Below are 13,372 nucleotides of genomic sequence, written 5' to 3'. Positions count from 1 at the left end.
ACAGTGAAGGATATATTTATAAGTCCGGATGGTGAGTGGCTTGGAGGGGATCTTGGAGTTGGTGGTGTTCCCATATATCTGCTCCCCTTGTCTTTCTAGATGGAAGTGGTTGGGGTTTTGGAAGGTGCTGTCTGAGGATCTTTGGTGAATTTCTGCAGTGGATCTTGTAGATAATACACACTGCTGCTACTGAGCGTCAGTGGGGAGGGAGTGAATGTTTGTGGATATAGTGCCAATCAACCGGCTGCTTTGTCCTGGATAGTGTCAAGCTTCTAGTGTTGTTGGGGCTGCACTCATCCAGGAAAGTGGGTGTATTCCATCACACACCTGATTTGTGCCTTGTAGATGGTGGACAGGCTTTGAGAAGCCAGGCCCCAGCTTCTGACCTGCTCTTATAGCCACTGTGTTAATGCATGGAGTCTAGTTGAGTTTCTGGTCAATGGTAACCCCCAGGAAGTTGAAGTGGGGAATTCAGTGATGGCAACACCATTGAATGTCAATGGGCAGTAGTTAGATTATCTCTTATTGGTGATGGTCATAGCCTGGCATTTGTGTGGCATGAATGTCACTTGCCACTTGTCAGCCCAATACTGGATATCGTTCAGATATTATTGCATGTGAACATGGACTGCTTCAGTGTCTGAACATTGTGCAATCATTCGTGTACATCCCCACCTCTGATCTTATGATGGAGGGAAGGCCAGTGATGAAACAGCTGAAGATGGTTGGGCCGAGGATGCTACCTTTAGGAACTCCTGACGAGATATCCTGGAACAGAGATGATTGACCTCCCACACCCACAACTTCGCCAACTTTAGGTACATTTAAGTCGTCATTGGATAAGCATATGGATGTACGTGGAATAGTGTAGGTTAGATGGGCTTGAGATCGGTATGACAGGTCGGCACAACATCGAGGGCCGAAGGGCCTGTACTGTGCTGTAATATTCTATGCTCTATGTTCTAACTGTCTTCCTATATGTCAGGTTTGGCTCCAAGCAGTGGAGAGTTTGCCCATGATAACCATTGATTCCAGTTTTGCTAGGGCTCTTTGATGCCACATTCAGTCGAATGCAGTTTAGATATCAAGAGCTGTCACTCTCACCCCACCTCTGGAATTCAGCTCTTTTGTCCATGTTTGAACCAAGGCTGTAATGAGATCAGGAGCTGAGTGGCCCTGGCAGAACCCAAACTGGGCGTCACTGAGCAGGTTATTGCTGAGCAGGTGCTGCTTGATAGGACTGTTACTGACACCTTCCATCACTTTACTGATGGTCGAGAGGAGACTGATGGGGCAGTAATTGGCCGGGTTGGATTTGTCCTGCTTTTTGTGCACAGGACATACACTGGTAATTTTCCACATTATCGGGTTGATACCAGTGTTGTAACTGTACTGGAACAGCTTGGTGAAGGGAGCAGCAAGTTCTGGAGCACAAGCCTTCAGTACTACTGGCGGAATGTTGTCAGGGTCTGTAGCCTTTGTAGTATCCAGTGTCTCCAACTGTTTCTGGATTTCACGTGGAGTGAATCGAATTGGCTGAAAACTGGTATCTGAAATGCTGGGGACCACTGTAGGAGGTCAAGATAGATCATTCACTCGGTACTTCTGTCTGAAGATTGCTGTGAATGTTTCAGTCTCATCTTTTACACTGATGCGCTGGGCTTTTCCATCATTGAAGATGTGGATCTTTGTGGAGCCTTCTCCTCCAGTGAGTTGTTTAATTGTCCACCACCGTTCATGACTGGATGTGGCAGGACTGCAGAGGGTAGATCTGATCTGTTGGTTGTGGGATTGCTTAGCTATGTCTATTACTTGATGCTTGCACTATTTGGTGTGCAAGTAGTTCTGTTTGGTGGCTTCACCAGGTTGATACCTCATTTTCAGGTATGCCTGGCACTGCTCCTGGCATGCCCTCCTGCCCTGTCCATTGAACCAGGGTTGATCCCCTGCCTAGATGGTAATGGTTGAGTGGGGGCTATGCCGGGCCATGAGGTTACAGATTGTGTTAACAATTCTGTTGCTGGTGATGGCCTGCAGCATCTCATGGATACCCAGTCTTGATCTGTGTGAAGTCTGTCCCATTGAACACGGTGACAGTGCCACACAACACGATGGAGGTTGTTCTCAATGTGAAGGCAGGACTTTGTCTCCACAAGGACTATGCGATGGTCACTCTTACCGATACTGTCTTGGACAGATGCAACTGCGGCTGGCAGATTAGTGAGGATGAGGTCAAGTATGTTTTTCCCTCTTAGTGGTTCTCTCACCACCTGCTGCAGAGCCAGTCTAGCAGCTATGTCGCTTAGGACCCAACCAACTCGATCAGTAGCACTGCTGCTGAGCCACTATTGATGATAGACATTGAAATTTTTGGATAGCAAAAAGCTTTTTGCCAGAGTGGAGGACTCAATTACTAGGGGTCATGAGTTCAAAGTGAGAGAAGGAAAGTTTAAGGGAGATATGCATGGAAAGTTCTTTACACAGAGGGTGGTGGGTGCCTGGAACACGTTGCCAGCGGAGGTGGTAGACGCAGACACGTTAGTGCTTTGTAAGATATATTTGGACAGGGACATGGATGGGCAGGGAGCAAATAGACACAGACCGTTAGAAAATAGATGACAGGTTAGACAGAGGATGTTGATTGGCGCAGGCTTGGAGGGCTGAAGGGCATGTTCCTGTGCTGTAGGTTTCTTTGTTCTTTGAAATCTTCCACCCAGAGTACATTTTGTGCCGTCGCTATCCTCAGTGCTTCCTCTAGGTGTTGTTCAACATTGAGGAATACTGATTCATCAGCTGATGAATGACAGTATGTGGTAATCTGCAGGAGGTTTCCTTGTCTATGTTTAACCTGAAGTGGGGTCTGCAGAGGAAGTTCACCAGGATGTTGCCTGGTATGGAGGGCACTAGCTATGAAGAGAGTTTGGATAGATTAGGATTATTTACATTAGAAAGATAGAGGTTGGGGAGGACCTGATTGAGGTCTACAAAATCATGAGAGGTATAAGCAGAGTGGTAGCAAGAAGCTTTTTTCCCAGAGTGGGATACTCAGTTACTCGGAGTCACAATTTCAAGGTGAGAGGAGAAAAGCTTAAGGGAAATATGTGTGGAATGTTCTTTACTCAGAGGGTGGTGGGCGCCTGGAACATGTTGCCAGCAGAGGTGGTAGAGGTGGGCACAATAGCATCATTTAAGATGTAACTAGACAGATACGTGGATGATGATAACAAAGTGTGGAGCTGGATGAACACAGCAGGCCAAGCAGCATCTCAGGAGCACAAAAGCTGACGTTTCGGGCCTAGACCCTTCATCAGAGAGCACCTCTCTGATGAAGGGTTTCGGCCCGAAACGTCAGTTTTTGTGCTCCTGAGATGCTGCTTAGCATGCTGTGTTCATCCAGCTCCACACTTTGTTATCTTGGATTCTCCAGCATCTGTGGTTCCCATTATCATAGATACATGGATGGGCAGGAAACAGAGGAATACAGATCCTTGGTAAATAGATGACAGGTTTAGACAGAGGATCTGGATTGGCGCAGGCTTGAATGGCCGAAGGGCCTGTTCCTGTGCTGTAATTTTCTTTGTTCTTTGTTCTAAATGCTGGCCTAGCCAGTGACACCCTCTTTCCATGAATGAGTATAAAAAAAAACTAGGGAAGGGAATCTTAGACCTTGTGTTGTGGAGTGAGCATGGTCAGGTGATTGAAGTTCCAGTAGGAAAACATTTTGGGAACCGTGATCATGACTCTGTAATTTTTAAGATAGTTATGGATAAAAATAAGACTGGCGTTTGGGTGAAAGTGCTAAATTGGGAGAAGGATAATTACAATAGTATTCAGCAGGAATTTGAGAAATTCGACTAGGACTGTGTTGAGTCCAAATCCACATGTGACATATAGAAGTCTCTCAAAAGTCAGAGTTCAGGATTGTGTTCCTGTGAGGATGAAAATTAAGGATGGAAAGGTTCAGAATCCGTGGATGACAAGAGAAATTGAAAATTCAGTTTTAAAAAGATAAAGGAAACATATACAAGGTTTAGGAAACAGAAATCAAACAATCTCCTTGAAGAATATGAAAGACGCAGAAAAAAAACTTTATAAAGAAATGAGGAGGGCTTGAAAAGGCCATGAAATAGCCAGTCAGATTACGGAAAATCTCAAGGCATTTTATACTTATGCAAGGAGCAAGAGGGTAACTAGGGAAAAGGAATTGACAAAGGAGGGAATTTATGTGTGGAACCAGAGGAAGTGGCTGAGGTCCTTAATGAGTACTTTTGCATCTGTATTCACGAAGGAGAAGGACAAGACTGATGGCAATATTAGGGAAGGGTTTGCTGATATTCTCGGTTGATATTGAGGAGGAGCTGGTGTTAGGGTTTTGAAAAGCATCAAGGTCAATAAGTCCCCAAGGCCTGATGGGATATATTCCATAGAGAGACATAGGAGGAGATAGCTGGTGCCTTGATCAAGATTTTTGCATCCTCTTTAGCCACAGATGAAATCCCAAATGAGTGGAAAATAGATAACGTTTTTCCTTGTTCAAGAAGGGCAACAGGGATAATCCAGGAAATTACAGGCTCGTTAGCCCTATATCAGTGGCAGGGAACTTATTGGAAAAGATTCATAGAGATAGAACCTTTTGCATTTGGAAAAGAACAGTCTTATTAGAGATAGCCAGCATGGCTTTATGCAGGGGGCGTCTCATCTCACAAATTTGAGTTTCTGGAGGAAATGACGAAGATGGGCAGTAGATGTTTTCTACGTGGCCTTTACTAAAGTATTTGATAAGATACATCATGGTAAGCTAGATGAAGCCACATGTGATCCACAGTGAATTGGTAAGTTGGAATACAATTGGCTTGGTCAGAGAAGACAGAGGGTAGTTGTGGATGGATGTTTTTCTGATTAGGGCTCTGTGACCAGTGGTATTCCACAAATGTCCGTGCTGGGATCTCTATTATTTTGTAATATATATAAAAGACTTGGATAAAAATGTTAGTGGTCTGATTAGTAAGTTTGCAGATGACACAGAAATTGTTGGAGCTTTGGATAGTGGGGAAGGTTTTCAAAAGATACAGCAAGTTGTGGATCAGCTGGGAAATTGGGTGGAGAAATGGCAGATGGAGTTTAATTCAGACAAGTGTGAGGTGATGCATTTTGGGAGGTGGACTTCAAAAGGAAAGTATACAGTAAATGGCAGGGTCCTTAGGAGCATTGATGTATCGAGGGATTTTGGGGTCCAAGAACATAGGTCTTTGTCACTGGCAACCCAAATGGATAAGATGGTAAAGAAAATGTACAGCATGTTTGTCCTCATTGCTCGGGACATTGAGTATAAAAGTTGGCATTCATGTTCCAGCTGTGTCGAGTTTTAGTTAGGCCACGTTTGGAATATTGTGTGCAGTTCTGGTCACCACACTAGAGGAAGGATGTGGAGGTTTTGGAGAGGGTGTAAACAAAGTTCACCACAATGTTACCTGGATTGGGGTGTAGTAGCTATAAGGAGAAGTTGGACAAACTTGAATTATTTTTACCAAAGCGTCAGAAGCTAAGGGGGGTGGGGGCCAACCTGTTAGAATTATATAAAATTCTGAGGTATGGGTGGGTGGCATCAGAGTCTGTTTCCCATTGTGGACATATCAAATTCAAAGGAGGAAAATGAGGGACAGTTTAAAGGAGATATTCAAGGCAAGTTTTTTTTACATAGAAGTTGGTAAGTGCCTGGAATGCGCTACCAGGGGAGATGGTCGAAGCAAATACAGTAGCCATGTTTAAAAGTCATGAACAGGCAGAGAACAGAGGCATACGGACCATGTAAAAGCAGAAGGGTCTAGGCCCGAGACGTCAGCTTTTGTGCTCCTGAGATGCTGCTTGACCTGCTGTGTTCATCCAGCTCCACACTTTGTTATCTGGGATTAGATTAGAATGGTTGGCACAGACATGGGCCAAAGATCTGTTCCTGCCCTTCTGTGTACTGTGGAAGTAGTGAGACAATTTGAGAAAGTACTGGAAATACGTGTAAGCGGGAGGCTCTTAGATTTCTAAAGCAGTGGGAAATGTTCTGGGCCAGTTGGGACAGCTTACACCTTTTCAAGACTGGAAACGATATCCTCACAGGGTAATTGGACAATGCTGTCAGGGTTGGAAACCTAAGGTTGAGCCCAAGTCAAAAGGAAGTAAAGCAAGAACCTGGAGATTGAGAAGTAGAATTGGCAGTTAGACAAAGTGGAGGTGAGCATCAACTAAGTTTTTGGATGTAAAATAATGTCAAAGTATAAAGTTAAAAGCGAACAACCTGAAAGCACATGGTATTCACAAGGCCAATAATCAAAAACCACAAATAGAGAGACATGATCTAATTGTCATCACAGAAAAATTGACCCACGGTGACTAGGGCTGGCAACTGAATATTTAATGCTTAAGGATGGGCTCAATCCATTGCTCAGGGAGAATCTCAGATCAGGAAAACTGTGTTGAATCTCCTTTGCATGGAATTAAGAAACAGTAGCAGGCAGCAGTCACTTATATATAGGCCAAGGAATAGCAATGGGAGTGTGGCACATGATCTTTACCAGGAGATGGAAAAAAATATGTAGCATGGGGACCACAGTTATCCTGGGGGATTGCAATCTGCATGGAGACTGGGAAAATGATTTGAGCGCACAAGCTCAGGAGGATGAGTTCCTGGGCTGTTTTCAACATGGATTTCTAGAGCACTGCATTGAGGTGCCAACCGGAGGACAGGCTGTTTTAGACCATGTATTCTGGATTGAGAAAAGGATAATTAACAATCTTGTGGAAAAAAAAACTTTTCCGGATGAGTTCCACAATATGATGGAATTGTCCATGATGTTTGACAACATGAGGCACTCATTGGCTGAAGTGGTTTGGAAAATACATTGAAAAGCCTGACTCTACATGGGCAATGGATAGTCTTTAAAGAACTTACAGCAACTGTGCATTCCCTCAAGGTGCACAATCTCAGAAACAGTCAATCAACTGCGGGCAACAAGTGAATTTCAGGATTGTGTAAGATTCAAACTAAAGGTCTACAAAGTTGCCAGAAGACCTGAAGTAAACCTGAAGGTTGGGGGGTTTGTAGAATACAGCTTTTATAGGTACATAAAAAGGAACCATTTGGTTATAGGAAATGTGGATCCATTACAGGCTAACAGGATTACTTATAATGGGCAGTAGAGGAAAGAAAAGAAGCTAACTGAAGAAGGGTCTAGGCCCGAAACTTCAGCCTTCCTGCTCCTCTGATGCTGCTTGGCCTGCTTTGTTCATCCAGCTCTACACCTTGTTATCTCTTGATTACTTTGTGTCTGCTTTCACTTCGCAAGAGTGGCTTCTGCTACCTTCTCCTGTGCCCCTTAAACCCCTTACCAATCAAGAACCTATCTATTTCTGTCTTTTCTGCAGAAGCATGTAGAGGCCATGAATTGATTCACTGCCCACTGGCTGAAGAAATTCCTCCTCATGTCAATTCCAATGATTTTTTTGTGCTCCTAAGATGCTGCTTGGCCTACTGTGTTCATCCAGCTCCACACTTTGTTATCTCGGATTCTCCAGCATCTGCAGTTCCCATTATCTCTAATGATTTGTTCCTTTCACCCTGAGACTGTGCCCTCGGGTTGTTGTCTCTCCTACTAATGAAAACAGCTCCTCTATGTTCAGTATTCTGTAAGTTTCAATCAGATCCCACCACCCCCCCCCCCCCCCCCCCCCCCACCATCCGTTTAAATGCTTATAACCCTCCGCTGGATCCCCTCCGAAGCCAACATGTCTTTCCTTCAATATGAGGCCCAAAACCACTCTCAATATTCCAAATGCAGTCTGACCACAGCCTTATGCAGCCTCAGCAGTACATCTCTGCTCTCGTATTCTAGCCCTCTTGAAATGAATGCTAACATTGCCTTAGTCTCTGTAACTGCCAACTGAACCTACATGTTTACGTTAAGAGAATTCTGAACTAGGGCTGCCAATTCCCTTTGCACTTCAGATTTCCAAAACCTTTCCCCATTTCAAAAAACAGTCTACACAGCTTGCAGGAACCTGGGAACTGTTGGACAATTGCAATGTGAGCCTTCTGGGTGCCCAGATATGCCTCACTTGCAGTGACGCTGTTCTGTCCCTGATCATAGACCAACATTGAATGACCTGGTCTGAAGGGTATGCACCCCCACCCCCTCCTGAAGTAAAATGCCCAGGTAACTTTTCCCTTCCCTGAAGCGTTTGTTACCGATTTTGCCATAAACCGTTAAAGCTCATTGTTGAAGCCTAATTGGCAGTGACACTGTGACAACTGACATTGTGTTTGCCATTTGACAGGTCTGCTTTGATCGCAGCTGCCAGGATGTGAATCTGTTTAATATACAAAACTGCGAGGAGACCTGCAACTACCGAGGGGTATGGAATTATTCACACTGCTTTCAGTCAGACAGACTGGATGTCATAAGATGATCGTGTTATTGTGCTCAATCTTTGTCAGTTATTGAGGTGATTGCAAACGGAGTATTTTGTTGGATTCTGAGCACTGCACCATCTCAAAGATGGCTAGATGATGTAAGACTGTTCTTAGCCATGAGAAATGTCAGTTACACAGAAACTGCAAATGGATTTATTTTAACAAGATCAGATTAAGAGGAGCTTTGATGCTGAGTGGTCATACTGATTCAGTGTTTGACAGAGGAATTGAGGAGGAGAAGGATCAGTAACTTGAAGGGATAATATCAGCAAACAGGCAGACCCTTTGGTTGAACTTGTCCATGCTGACCAGATATCCTAAATTAATCTAGTCACATTTGCCAGCATTTGCCCCAAATCTCTCTAAACTCTTTCTATTCATGTACCCATCCAGATGACACAAATGTAGTAATTGCTGCAGCCTCCACCACCTCCTCTGGCAGCTAAATCTCAGGTCCCTTTTAAATCATGCCCCTTTCACCTTAAACCTATGCTGCCAAGCTTTGGACTCCCCAACCCTGTGGAAATGACCTTGTCTATTCACCCTATCCATGCTCCTTATAATTTTATAAGCCTCTATAAGAACACCCTTCAGCCCCCAAAGGTCCAGAGAAATAGCCCCAGCCTATTAAGTCTGTCCTAATATCTTAAATGCTGCAACCCTGGCAACACCCTTGACAATCTTTTCTGAACCCTTTCAAGTTTCACAACATCCTTCCTATGCTAGGGTGACCAGAATTGAACACAGAATTCCAAAAGTATCCTCATCAATGTCCTGTTCAGGCATATGGCAAACCAATCCAGGGCAGCTCACAAAGGAATCAGTACCTTCCAAGCTGTTGTGATCTGTTTGAACATAGTTCCTGCCTCAAATGGAAAAGAAAACAGATTTGAGACAACATAAATATCCATTTGTATCAAGTTCCAAATTGGCAAAGCATCCAAAAGTTCAGAATGGAATATCAGCGAGTCAAAAACTTGACATGGCACAGTAGGAGACTGTTCCATCAATCCAGGGCATTGTCCCTCTACACAGCAGCCATCCCCTTGTTCTGTCACTGGGGCTGTGCAGCTTTCTTTCCATTCCAAGCATCAATCCAAACTCCCTTTTCAGATATCAGCCATCATCTCTTCTTTCACCCAAATCAAAATCCAATCGGTTCAGGTCCTTACCAGCAAGTCACTGCATCAATTTGTGATTGTGCTGGAGGGGATGCAACAGAGATTTACCAGGATGTTGCCTCAGGTTAACCTAAACAGATAAATAGAAAGCGGGACATAACACCAGCGCTTCGTCGGAGGCTCACTGATGATGTTACCTAAAACGGTGACGAAACGCCTGAAAACTAACCTTCCAGCTCAGTGAGCAAACTCACATCCAGAACCTCAACCTGAGCTACAAATCTTCTCAAAACTCACTATAATCAACTAATGCCCAGGAATTAAAGAAACAAAGGCAAGCAACTTGAGTTAACATGGTGTGAAGCTGGATGAACATAGCAGGCCAAGCAGCATCAGAGGTACAGGAAAGTTTGACGTTTTGGGTTGGGACCCTGCTGCTTGGCCTGGTGTGTTCTCCAGCTTCACATCGTGTTATCTCAGATTCTCCAGCATCGGCAGTTCCTACGATCTCCCAAACAACTTGAGTGTTTTCCTGCATTGAAGGCACAATATGAAGGTAACCTCTTCTACTTGTCAGGGAGCAGTATTTATCACTTAGAAAACATAGAGCTGAAGGTAAAGTGCCAGTTACCTGTGAGGACTCGATGTATTTTTGATATCTGGACCCATTCTGCCATATTTTACTTCAAACAGTATTATTATGAACACAGTAAGTGTAGAATGGGACTGCGAACGTGAGACACAATCTTTAACTCACATTGCTCTCCCAGTCACTTGCTGTAGATGTGAGCGACACAGTATGAGGATTTGGGGTAGACTATTTAGGACGGAGATGAGGAGACATTTCTTCACCCAAAGAGTGGTGAACCTGTGGAATTCATTACCACAGAAAGTAGTTGATGCCAAAACATTGAATGTATTCAAGAGGTGACGAGATATAGCACTTGGGTCGAATGGGATCTAAGGTTACGGGGAGAAAGTAGGATTAGGCTATTGAGTTGGACGATCAACCATGATCATGAAGAATGGCAGAGCAACCTTGAGGTGCTAAATGGCCTCATCCTGCTCCTATCTTCTATGTTTCTACATTGGTGTGTCAGTATCAGGATATTTGTTGATAGCATTGTATTAGTTCCCAACGCTAAACTCAATTTAATAGCAAATAAAACGTGGGGTTGTGTTATCAAATAGCAGAACTCAGTTGGAAGATCCTCTTTAAATCATCAAAATATTTCCGAGGTGATGAAGATGCCTGAAGCCGAGAGAACTGGTACATTCCTTTGATTAAGGCAGAAGGTCGGGTGAGATGACAAATTACAAGAAGGAAATGAAATATCCTTTTTTTGAAAATATCAGCACATCTTACCTGTGCAGAGGATTAACACGATCTCATTGATTCCTTCTTTTCCCGGTGTCCCATCCATAACAGTGGGTCCATTTATTACATTTTGCAATTCTTTTGAGTGAAAAGCACTTTGAATCGGCCCAGGAGCAGTTCCAGCTTTCCCACCTTCACATGCCCAGGATCTGCTGGTCCCTTTCAGACAAAAGGCAAAGTCATTTGGTAAAATGCGGAGACTCCTCAGGACTTTGCTGAGGAAGTTTTGAATCTAGTTTTTGGTTACACTGCAATTCCCATCTTGATTAAAGAAAGGTGAGGAATCCTGTTTGAATTCACTATGGACATGAGGAGTAGACACTCTGTGGTATAGCAACACTTATACAGAAAAGCTGTCATTGTACTGGCCAGGAGCTACCCCTTGACCAGACCGAGGTTCGTTGATCCACTCCTTGACTTGAAATTTGGAAAGTTGGGAATTTAGAAGAATGAGAGTCGACCTTATTAAACATGCAAAACAGAGCAGGGACTTGACAGGGGAGATGTGGCGAGGTTGTTTCCCCTTGCGGGAGAATCCAGGACCGGGGGAACCTTCTGAGAATAATGGGTCGCACATTTAATACAGAGATGAGGAGGAATTCCATCTGTCAGAGAGTAGTAAATCTGTAGAATTCTTTATCACAGTGACCTATTGAGGATGGGTTATTAAGTACATTAAAGGCTGACTTAGACAAGATTTTTTAATCATTAAGGGGAATCAAGGGTTATGGGGAAAAGCAGGAAAATGAATTTGTGAATAATCAGATCAGCCAAGATTTTATTGAATACCGGAGCAGACTCAATGGGCTGAATGGCCTACTTTTGTTCCTATGTTGATATCCTTAAGAAATAGTAAATACTGTGGGTTTTGTTTCAGGTTTGTAACAGTAAAGGGAACTGTCACTGTGATATGGGCTGGGCTCCTCCATTCTGTAATGTCAGAGGCTCTGGTGGCAGTATTGACAGTGGACCCATGAAGTACACCACACCAGGTAATCATTTTGGTTCCTGTGCTCTTTCTCATTGGCATTTTGTCCCTGCTCTGTCTTTCTCCACGTCTCTTCCAACTGAGCTGGCTCTACTTTCTGCTCATTCTTCATTTCACTGTTCAGCTTCAATCAGCTTTGATTCCTGGATGACAAATCTGCGCCTTCGTTTACCCTCACACATAGGAGCAATTGGCTGTACACTGGTGGCTGCCTGAGCTCACACAGAATACCAGCTTGAATTAGCAGGCATGGGAGATCCTTGAAAATGGCTCCTTTGGGTCTGTGCAGGGTTCGTGGGCAGTTGGCATTTCCCTGCACACCCTGATTGCACAGAGCAACAGCATGGCAAATACAGTCAGCTCCCACTTTGTGAGTTTTTCAGTCAGAGCATGTGCAGGAAGCAGTGAACTTTGTGTTTAAAAAGGCTTCTTTGAGTGGCCCACATCATTTCACAATGAATCTTTAGGACAAGAATCGAACAACAGTTGCCTCCGTCTCTGCAGCTTCACCAAGCCTCCAGCAAGCCCCAGAGAATACAATCAATCGAGGGGGCTATTAATAGACCCTGTCCATCCTCCTTCACGTCTCTTGTCTCTCTACCTCTCTCCGTCCTCACTCATGTTTGATGCTGGGACCAATCTACTGCCAAACTCCTGAAAATCTGACCATTAGAACCCAGTTGCTGCCCTCTCTTTGTTGTTGATACTAATGTGCCTATCACAAACTCTGGCCCACTCCCTACCCACTGCAAAATATTTGATACTGCTCTGTGTACAGACTTCAGGAGAGACTCACTGAGTCATTTGAATTCTAGTTTGTCCCTAGGCTGTAGAACCTCCCCCAGAAACGGGGAAGCAACCCCTCGCTACTCTCCCATCTTGGCCAGCCTCTTGTACTTTGGTATCACAAGGTGCACTCCTTCAGGATATCCTCGCTGCCGTTGGACTTGATGCTAAGTGATGGTTTGAGAAAGGCACGCTTTCGAAGAGGGCTAGGTTTGATCCAGGAAATTTTCATTGTCCCTAGTGCTGAAGGAACTGGAGACACATTCAAACAAGTCAGTCTCTGGATGTTCCCAAAAGGAGTAAGAATTTCAAGGATCAGAGGGCTCATCAGTGATCTAAAACAATCATGATTCCCTCTTTTAGGATTTAGTCACATTCTTGTGGAAAAATTCTTGTTCTTTTGTCTTTGTCCAGATTTACAATTTAATGCTCTGTGACAAGGTACTTCATATTACTCATAGAACGAGCCATTTTCAGACCCCTCAGTCTGAATTTCCAGAGCGCCAGAGAAGCTCAATGGTGGAGTTTAGTGGGAAGCTGCCAGAGTGAGAAGCCTTTGATAACTGACAGGGGATAACTAAGTTAGCAATAAGGGGGTAGAAAATGAAATATGAGACTGAGCTAGCTGGTATTATAAA

At 44.1% G+C, this 13,372-nt stretch overlaps 1 protein-coding gene across 7 annotated transcripts in view; it reads left to right on the top strand.

Annotated features, from left to right (window-relative positions):
- The window catches only part of LOC125467654 (disintegrin and metalloproteinase domain-containing protein 12-like), a 243,940-nt gene that overhangs the window by 147,400 nt on the left and 83,168 nt on the right, over positions 1–13,372 (top strand). For 6 of the 7 annotated variants that reach the window (XM_059650847.1, XM_059650852.1, XM_059650849.1 and 3 more), the window contains 2 exons: positions 8,326–8,403; positions 11,838–11,952. In XM_059650847.1, the coding sequence (XP_059506830.1) occupies positions 8,326–8,403; positions 11,838–11,952 (193 nt within the window). The remainder of the gene's footprint in view (positions 1–8,325; positions 8,404–11,837; positions 11,953–13,372) is intronic. The other variant, XM_059650854.1, reaches the window with a different exon arrangement.

Source organism: Stegostoma tigrinum, chromosome 1 (assembly GCF_030684315.1).
Source record: "Stegostoma tigrinum isolate sSteTig4 chromosome 1, sSteTig4.hap1, whole genome shotgun sequence".
In the NCBI taxonomy this organism is placed as follows: domain Eukaryota; kingdom Metazoa; phylum Chordata; class Chondrichthyes; order Orectolobiformes; family Stegostomatidae; genus Stegostoma; species Stegostoma tigrinum.
This window is presented reverse-complemented; position numbering and strand designations above follow the sequence as displayed.